This window comes from Penaeus japonicus, unplaced genomic scaffold, assembly GCF_977035675.1.
Source record: "Penaeus japonicus unplaced genomic scaffold, GWHDUDI00000001_assembly GWHDUDI00000014, whole genome shotgun sequence".
NCBI classification, from domain to species: Eukaryota; Metazoa; Arthropoda; class Malacostraca; order Decapoda; family Penaeidae; genus Penaeus; species Penaeus japonicus.
The window spans coordinates 13791394-13801393 of record NW_028234416.1 but is presented as its reverse complement, the minus strand read 5'-3'; the positions used below and the strand labels follow the sequence as shown (position 1 = coordinate 13801393).

Here is a 10000-nt window from a genome sequence, read left to right as displayed (position 1 = left end):
TTATGGATTAATATGATTTCCGTTTTCTTCAGAATCAGACTGTGCCATCAACCCAAGCTGTACGGCCAAAGGATCAGCTGATGTATTTGGCACAGATTTTGGGCTTGCAAGTGCAGTTTACTGATTTTCCAAAGGTAATATATCAGAACTTTTTTCAGATTTATTAATAGAAAATGCTTTATAAGTCTTTGACATTTATTTGACCCTTTCATGTAGTTTAGATGACATCATCAAAGAAATCCGACCTTATGTATTTATGACAGATTTAGTCATCATCCAGAGTAACCACAAATCACTGTTTTTGCATTTCATTTTCATGTATGGTAATTTTCTTTCTAATATCAGCATAAAAAGAAATGCTTCTCTTTCAAAATGAGCTTAAAATCAGCTGGTGTTACAAAAAGAGTATCAAATAGGTTACTGAGGGAGAGAGTAAGTCTTGCTCTGATGAACCTAATGAACCCATTCATACCTGAGGGAGAAATCATGACATTCTGGAATGTCACCTGGAAGGAGTGAAATATTACGATGACGTGATAGGTCATCAGCCAGTATGAATGGGTTAATGACAAAGGTGGTTCCTGAGTAATACCTACCTCCTTCACTTTCAGTGTTAAAATCAGAAAAGATGGTGTCTGTATGTGTTAATACACTTCATTATTTCAGGGCAACAAGAGTGAGTATCTGAGTCTGGTCTCACTGACCACCAGCCCCCCTCATGTATCTCATGGTGCAGGCCCTACAATTGATGATTCACATGATCAGGTGAGTCTTGTTTGGATGTTGCATGATGACTTATATACTTGATTTTTTTTTCAGTGATGAGGTGGAATACAGTAAATGACTCTGAAATGGTCATAATTGCAATTTTGAATGGTTGTTCAAGTTGAGTTTAACATAGAATTCTGTTTGCTTTCTTTTCAGTTTTTTGTTTCTAATGGTAGTAATGTTGGCTGTAGGTCTTTTGACGAAAAAAATATTTCATTAATTTGTGCTTCTTGATATGTGGATATGTCTCTTACTATCATTATTTTAGAAAAGATAGATTAAAAGATGATTATAAAGATTATATCTCATAATGAAAAATGGTACTAGTGTCTCCAACGTTGAACTTGAAGTCTTGTAAAATTGTTAATAAGACTGACTCTTGTTACAGGCTTGCTTGACAGCTCTGCGAGCACTAGCGAAGATGGGCCTGGACACAGTCACAGCAGCCAAGCAAGAATGAAAATCCAACCAATGATCAGCAGGAGGATAATATCAACCCGACTTGTACTGCTGAAGATGCAGCTGATGTTGACGTTAATTGTCAATTTGGCTCATTTTTCCTCTGTACTTGGGTAGATGCACCAAATTGATTAATGTCCACATGTGAAGATTGTAATAACTATTCTTGAAACTAATGTTGCATGAAATGCCAGATTTTGATGAACAAGGGAGTCACAGGTTTCAAGAATTCTTAAGACCTCCTCATATGTGTACGTGCTATGTCACATCATGGCAGCTGTGTAAAAGCAGAAACAAATTTGCTATAAAGCTAGAAGTCCTGCAATGGGTACTAGGATTTCAGCCTTACTGTCATGTTGGTTGATGCAATCTTCCTCTGCACTTTCATGTAACCCTTTTACATCACAGTGATATGACTATCGGAATATTGATACACATTATCGATTATATAAATATATATATATATATATATTTGCTTTTATATATATACATATATATACACGGCTTGATCTGTACTTCTGAGCCTTTTGTAAAGCCTTCTCTAGGGCTTCTTATCTAATATTTTATGTTGCGAGATAATATATGCGAGCACTTTTAATCTCACAACTGCCGATCTCGCCGTATATTCTGTCTTCCTCCTCCGTATTTTATCTTTTTATAATCTTATCTATTTCATTAAGCATAACCTAAGAGATTAGAATTCTTTATACGGAAGAAAAAGAGAGATTACCATGTCCCAATGTTAAGTGAAACTGTATGGCAAACAGTGATACTAGGTGATACTGAGCTTTAGCTTTATCTGTGCTAAGGCTCAATTTCCCTTTTCAACAAATTGATTACCTACAAGAAATGTATGAAACCTCCTGCAGACTTAGTGTGCGATGCTGGTTATCTGGTGCCACTGTTGGGGTGGAGTGTGGAAGGGAGGGAGGAGACTTATCCACCCTCTCCTGCCCTCCCTCCTACACTCATGTAATCTTAGGATGGTTGTGTACAAGAGCTGCCTCCCATAGAGAGATATTGTATATTTAGTCACAGTGCAATGAGTACTGCATGTCATTGTGGTAACATTCATGTCATGTCGTAACATTTGAGACAAATTTAGTCATTCCTTAAGCTTACGACCTTCTCTTCTTGTATTCACAGATTATCTCCCGTGACTTTGTTTTTTTTGCTTTTACTGTTTTGATAAGTACGAGTGGCATTAACACAAGAAAACAAGAAATATGACATTGAATAAAGTAACTACGACTTACTTGAAACAAAGCTTTTTCCCAGTCTATGATGTTTATGCTGTCAGAAATCTTCATGGTTAAGTTTTCCTTGCTTGACTAAATTAAGAAAAAGTGATTCTTAGTTTTGTAGAGACATTGTTAAGTTGATTAGAGCAGCACTTGATGTGTTAGTGTTAAGTTCAGGCTTCAGCCTTCATAATTGGTGCACATCCAACCCTTGTTCATCTTTGAAAATATCTGTTTTGTTTTGATTAAGTCACCCTTAAGTAAGTATCACTTCTGCTTCTAGTCATAGCAAGGAATTTTCCAGGATTAAGTACAGTCATTAACATCAGACTTGACAGAAAAATTAGTGTGAATAGATCCTTATAAGGCAGGGTGTTTTTCCCATTAATACTGACATACCAACCATAGACTATTTAAAACTTTTTCATCCCAGCCCTGAAGTTCTCTTACTACCTGAACTTGTAGGAGTTTAGATGCTTATTAACTTCACGAATACTTGCGATTACTTTTATAATTACTTCTAGGATATCATTTGATGTGGAGGACTAAGAGAATAGTCGACTGTTTCTTATTTTTGCTGGAAGATTTCCATTTGTAGCAGCTCTATTTGGTCCTGTCAAAGAAAACTAATAGCTATGATAAGTAATACCTTCAAAAGATGTAAGGTTTGGCTGCAAAATCTTTTGAGTAATGACTTACTGTTCTGCATGTCCCTTTAAGGTAAGAGCGCTTTATTACTTGTCCTCTATGGCCTCTGCTTTAACCAAATGATGCGAGCTGTGTAATTGTAGAAGGTGATCAGGGTTTGCCGAGATGATCAAGTACTTTGATGGTACAAATATGCTGTGGAGCCATGTAATGTCAGTGAAGATAGGCAGTGAATGAGCTCACAAAGTGGCCACAATGGTATAGATGTAATTGTTATGCCCCCCCATTGATAACAATACTGACCTGCTCTTATGGGGTTATTATATTTGTAAATGCCTCTCTGCATATGTGGTAGCTACACCATAGGCTGGATTATAAAACAGACACTTTTATCTAAGCAGAAACTTGCTGCTTCAGCAGATTGTCTTAAGAAACGAATTGCTCAAGTGTTTCCTTTCCTGCAGTTAAAGTGATGTTTTAATAATCCATTACCTCATTTCTTGAGCAATACCACTCTAAGCTCTCTGACCCCCAACAGAACCAGATATAAGGATTTGGGGCAGGATAGTGTTATTCGCCAAACCCCTTTAGTATGTGTTTATGAACTGTAGGATGTGTTATATAACCCAAACCCAATAGTTGTCCCGAGCTTGAATTTGTAACTCCACACAGGACATAAATTTTCGCTTGTGATGACAGAGGGGTTGACAACTGTGGCGGTTAACACTCTCATGCTGTGATGATGATGCCGTGAGTGCGACTGATTACAATTATGAACACATATGAAGACAACGGAAAATACTGCCTGAGTGGACTATGAGCTGTGGCTCGAGTAACTTTCTGGTGGTGTGGTCAAGTGAATGGCAAAATGCTTACAGCTGTAGGGTAGATGGACTGAGATCTAACCCCACTCTATGGCTAAATAAGTGGCAATGCGACGGGACAAAATGAAATGCGTCTTGGCCTTTAGCAATCTGGACTTCTGCATAAACCTTGACTATGCTAATTGGCTAAACAGTATGGCTTAGCCAATTAGAAGCTTCAAGGACTATGTAGAATTCGAGATCTAAATAACAAGCACGCCCCAGTAGTACATGTTCGTTTGTTTTATTCTCTATAATTCAGTTTGACCAGGTATTTTTGTGCCAATTTCTTCACAAGCAAGTGATATGATAGTATTATCCTTTTTGATTCCTTAATAAGGACGTTATCTTTGACTGAAACAAAAAACATGTAGATCTTTTTGCACCCTAAGCCAGTTGATGAAAGCTGTTTTAATCACTATGGAATATAAGCAAATACTTATTTTGTGATGATTTTTGTAAAGTACATGATATATGTTCTCTTGTGATTTATTAAAGCGTGATGGGATTTTTACTTAACCACACCATCAGGATTTCAGCTAACTTTAGCTGAGAAATGTGACATGACCTACTGTTCTGTGTATTGCCATGAGTTACATAAGGTTCTCTGTCCTCCAATGTTAATGGAAATGGAACCTTATTAGAATGTGGTTCAAAGCTGGTAATGACAGGTCAGGTCACAGAACAATGAGGTTCCCATTATTTATGATGTAACTACAACGGCTATGGCAGCCCCTTGAAAGTCACAAAGGGCCGGTGTAGTGGTTGTAGCCTCATTGCAAATGTGTGACCTTTTTTTTTTTAATGATGTTTCACTTTCTTATTTCCCTCATGTGGTTAATGGTTCAACTTTAGCTTTGTAATTTTTTCCTTCTAAGTAAAGGTAAGTATATTTAGTGAATGTGCTTGATCAAAATATTGCTTTTTGGTGACCTGTATTGCAATGTCTTAATTGAAAGAACATTTAAATTTTTTGCTTGCAATTTAGAATTAAAGTGTTTAGATGCTTCAGTATTTTTTGACTTCGCTGTTGTCTTCATGTCTATTCATTTAGAATATTTGAGGATTCTCGGGGTGTGATGGTGGTGGTTATGTTCCTGGTCTTGGGTACACAGTAAGTGAGAATTGTCACTATTTTACTGTAGTAGTGTTATTGTTATTATTATTATTATTATTATTATTGTCTTTTTTATACAAATGTTCTTCACCCTTTTCAAGGTACAATATGTATGACGTTTTGTGCTCTCAATATTTTACTTGGAAATGTTTGAGATTTTTATAGATATGTAAAAGGACTACTCCTCCCACATTATTTTTCATATATGAACAAGAAAATTGTATAAAATAATTTCTTCAGTGTTGGACGCAGAGATTCAGCGGTTATCTATATTCCTTATGGTGGTAAATCCAGTGTGTCTATTTGCTGTTTATGAAGATGTTAAAAAGGTATTGTTACCTTGAGGGAAACCATTAGATCTACCTATTAACTTTGATAGTCCCTCATTATATAAAATGTATGTTGTACTTTGCAAGGCCCCACTGTCTTTATCTATTTAAGAATATTTAGTGGAAATTACCACAAATTAATGTATGCTTTGTAGATATTTTGTTTTGTCATTGTTTTCAACTTCTAACTAAATCACCAGCATACGTTAAAATAAGGTACAACCATGAACCTGTACACTTTTGTTTATTTCAATACTGAGACTCATTAGAGTATTGTGTAGCATAGGATTCGTGCATAATAATGTTAGTACTTAATTGGATATACACACAAATAAGACTTATAGTAAATTCAACAAAATTTTCAGTGTAAGGAGTCAAAATGGTCAAAAGTGAATAAGGTTACATGATTAATTTTTGTTATACATTTGATGTTCAACAAATTTGATATGATACCTCTTTTGTTTATATGAACTGGAAAACAGATATGTAATGTATACATAACCCTTTCATGACATGTTAGAAAAATATGATTTCTTTATTGATGGTTACAATCAAACATGTTTAGTGTTAATAATGTCTAAGAACTGGAACAAAGTCAAGTACTCTTGTTTTCTTTAGGGTCGTTTTGTGCTGTGGTAATAGATGTATTCATAGCTCTCCTCTCTCAAAAACTTTTATGTTACCTTAAAAGACTGCAATATGACTTTGACAGTCTCCAGGTGGTCCACATCAAGTCACCCTGCTGCGCTTTTGGCAGGGTGACTTGTAAATATCAGGAACACTGTCACCCCTACCACCACCACCCCAGTATCTCATTATCCGGGATGACCTTGACAGAGCCGCCTTCACTAAGGTGTGGACGCCGCCCTACCCGATGAATTCCCTACAGTATAACTAAAGTTCATCTTATGCTCTTTTTGTGTATATTTTGTAGAAGGAAGGATTATGTCAACTAGGAAATGGAGTAAAGGATTGAGGTTTGTTCTAATTCAATGGTCTAATGTTGTGTGCAGTAATAGGATATTGTTGATTGAGAAAATTAGCATTTCACTTTACTTTCATTATGTTTCAGTTCAATACATATATGATTTCATGTGATAGTCATAAAAGAACATTGGATTTTCAAAAATGATGTGTTCAAATTATGAAACAGAAATGGTTATTTATTAAGATTATTTCTTTTTTTTTTTGGAGAGCATAGATAGAGTCCCAAACCTACAATATTTTAAGTGGATTGTGATATTATTTAAAAGGGATGAGTCACCTCCTAAGTCTCGGCTCTGTTATGGTCAAACTCTACAATAAAAGGTTGATCTGAAGCTTGTATTTTCTTCTACGGACATCACCTGATGTGCTGAAGTTCGACAAAAAAATACCAATTATAAACTTGCAAGGTATTAATAAAGCAGTAAAACCTGTGGTCCAGAGAGAATCTCAATTGAAATAAACTCTTTGCAGTAGTAATGTAGCATCCCCGAGGAACACAATATATGTTCGCTCAGAGATGTCACAAAAAGGGGAGCACTGCTATTCATTGAGTGCTGGATGCTTAGATCAATCATCCTAATGAGTCGCATCACCAAAATGTTTATAAAAGTTCTTAAAGACTCGAATTAGAAAAGCAATACATCATCAAGCGATCGGAAAGGAGTAAAATGGATTTGTAAAGTTGCAGTAAATACAGTGATTGCAATAGTTTCCGTGCAGTAAATGCCTCAACGATAAGCCTTTGATAAGGTGAGTCACTATTTGCCAGCTGTAAGATCCAGAAATCGACGGGAAGGACAGTGAGAATTAAACATACTGGGAGCAAGCTGAGGGTGACAGAAAATATATAAAGAAAAAAAACGAAATACACAAAACATTCGCAACGGTGAAAAAAAGAACGAGAAAATGGTCAGAGTGGGTGAGAGGTATCAAGGGTCATTATCTGAAAAGATCTTGTCATGGCGTGGGGGCTTGTAGTCTTTTCCCGGACGGATCGGCCATGGGTGGGGGCTCTTCTTCCTCCCGTTGAAAGAGCCCTGCCCTTGGTCGATTCCGGGGGTGGGGGGTTGAGCGATGCCGTGCACGAGTACGCCCTGCTGCTAGCAACATGTCCCTTCGGTCCCGGCTCGGTCAGGTTAGTCGGCTGATCTTCTGGGTTAGGTTAGGGGTTAAAGCTACGGTGACCGTAGCTTTAAGCTGCCACTGCCTCACCGGCATCGCACAGGTCCCGCGACGGCCTTCAGCATGATGTTGTGGCTGCATATCCTCTCTCATCACCCATGTGGCTGTCAGAGGGGTATTCTCTAAAACTCAACTTCCTGTTGTTGGAATCGATGGTGGATGGGGGCGTGTATGGATAATCAAACTAATTAACCTTCCACCACAATCACGACTCAGCCCATACGGCTTTTGCTGCCACCCTGGAACCGTGGCTTGTGCCAAAAGCGAAGCGTAGGATGATCCGAGTTTTGTAGCTTTTTAAAAAGACTTCTCTGCGACCTCAAACCTCAACGGCCGGCGATGGACTCGGAGCCCCGAAACGAAGGATCCAATTCAGGGTTCCTCCCAAACCCGAATACTAAGGCCAGTCAGACCCAGCAGATGGTCCTGTTGACTATCAGGACTTAAAAAAATGGGGAAATGATGATTGTCCCCAAACGTCAAGGCGCCTCGACACTTCTCAGGGAAAGGAAGGAGTTCACAGATGGAAGGAAGGGGAGCATCGCCGAAATGACACCAGAAGACAGGAGAGTGAAGATCGTGTTACTTGGCTTTCCAGTTGGTTACGAACTGGATGTGCTCCCCTCACATCCCCTGGTCGTTGAGGATTCCTTCTGTAGACTGGGAAGACTCCGATTACGTAGATTTTATTAACTTTGAAGGGGGACCCTTTGAAGGGTAACTGGGACACTCACAGCCTTAGGACTTACGTTGCAGAACCACTCCGGTGCTTCAAGTGCCAGCGGTTTTGGGCACCATCATTTTCCTCCAAGGGGAGGGGATTCTCTTCCCAAACAGGCAACTCCACCTGACATGTTAAACAAAAAGAAGTTCCCAGCCCTAGTGACTGCTCATAATGTTCGGACCCATATGTTGGGTCCGAAATCAAAAAGGCCTCCCTTAGAGCAGATCAGCCCCTTCTCGTTTACCATAAGGATCTGACGCTCTTGCTGTCCAAGGTAGCGGCGACGGTAGCTGCGGCTTGAGGGAAATCCAGTGAGAAGGCGGAAAGCATGAGGACAGTGACTCATGCTGTCTCGGCCGCCGTTGGGAAGCCGGCTCCCACTCCGACCAGGGATAACACCCCCCTACCTACCCCATCAAAACCTATGCTCTATAGACGGACCAAGAAGGGCAAGAGAAAACCAATGGCCATCAAGGTCAAGGCAACCAGAGGGTCTCCTCTCCGGAGAACCTCTCACCTCGGGAACACTAATGGGTCCGACAGGGTTCACATGACCTGAGACATCAGACTCCGAGATATCAATTGACACCATCATGTATGCGTCCGATTGGGATACCCCATTCTACAATGATACATCAATGTCTTTTTCACTAAGCATGCCATTCTCCGTACAAGCGAGGAACATTGCCATTGTCATACTCCAAGAGACTCGAACGGGAGACTCGGTCCGTTTCTCCGGGTACCATCCCTTTGTGTCTCCGAACACATCAGGGACCAGGGGCTTGGTCAGCGAGGATCACATTATTACCGGGGGGAAGGGGGACTTTAATGCCCACCATACACGATCATGAGAAGTGGCTGGCATGGTGCGAGAGTTTTAGCCACCATACCTCTCTTTCAGAAATGTGTCGACAGGTCAGACAGACCACCAGCCGTTCAGCCCCGAAGCAAACCCATCATGTCCCCCAGCAGGAGGCCGACAGATTTGGCTCTTGATTTCTCTGCACGGACAGGCCGCGCTGGTCAAGAGGTGCTGAGGTGATCATGCACAGACTAAGTCTGGGCTGTCCATGTACATGGTAGAACATTGATACCATTGCGGTGCGCCAAAGGTCACATTGCAGCATTATTTACTAGAGTGTAAATATACACGCTTCTTCCGTCGAGGCTCCACGAGCACTGGTGCTAGACTGGTAAAACCTAGAGGCTCTCCGGCCTCCACGATAAATTTCAGCAATGGTGATCAGATGAGTCAGCTATAAATACATGAAAGCAATAGCAGGACCTTTTGGTCCAAGGGAAAGTTGGGTCACAAACCTCACTTACCTGAGCTGAACTGAGCTGAACTCCCTGGGAATGGTTGGTGTGTTAGCAAAGGGGATGGAGATTACTGAGTTTTCAGACATTCCTCCCACACTTTCACGTAACCCATTGGCTTTAACCCCCTTAACGACGGATGACGTGAAGTTCATGTCATGGCTTGGCTGGTCTACCCGCCGGATGACATCAAAGTCACATTTTTGCTTTGTCTGGCCTTCATGCTATAGGGATCGCTGCAATTGCGTACAAATGGCCCGGGGTACTAGGCGTGCGCGCTGTGAAATGACCAAGCGCAGTCAAATTGGTTAATTGAGTGGCTGCACTTACTTTCGCATGCATGAATGATTTTGTACTTGCATGCA

At 40.1% G+C, this 10000-nt stretch overlaps 1 protein-coding gene across 5 annotated transcripts in view; it reads left to right on the top strand.

Moving 5' to 3' along the window:
- Positions 1-6744, top strand: part of stau (double-stranded RNA-binding protein Staufen) — a 22335-nt gene extending 15591 nt beyond the window's left edge. For all 5 annotated transcript variants that reach the window (XM_086543964.1, XM_086543962.1, XM_043031658.2 and 2 more), the window contains exons 16-18: positions 33-134; positions 667-765; positions 1157-6744. In XM_086543964.1, the coding sequence (XP_086400090.1) occupies positions 33-134; positions 667-765; positions 1157-1228 (273 nt within the window). In that variant the 3' untranslated portion in view covers positions 1229-6744. The remainder of the gene's footprint in view (positions 1-32; positions 135-666; positions 766-1156) is intronic.
- Positions 6745-10000: the final 3256 nt, after the last annotated feature.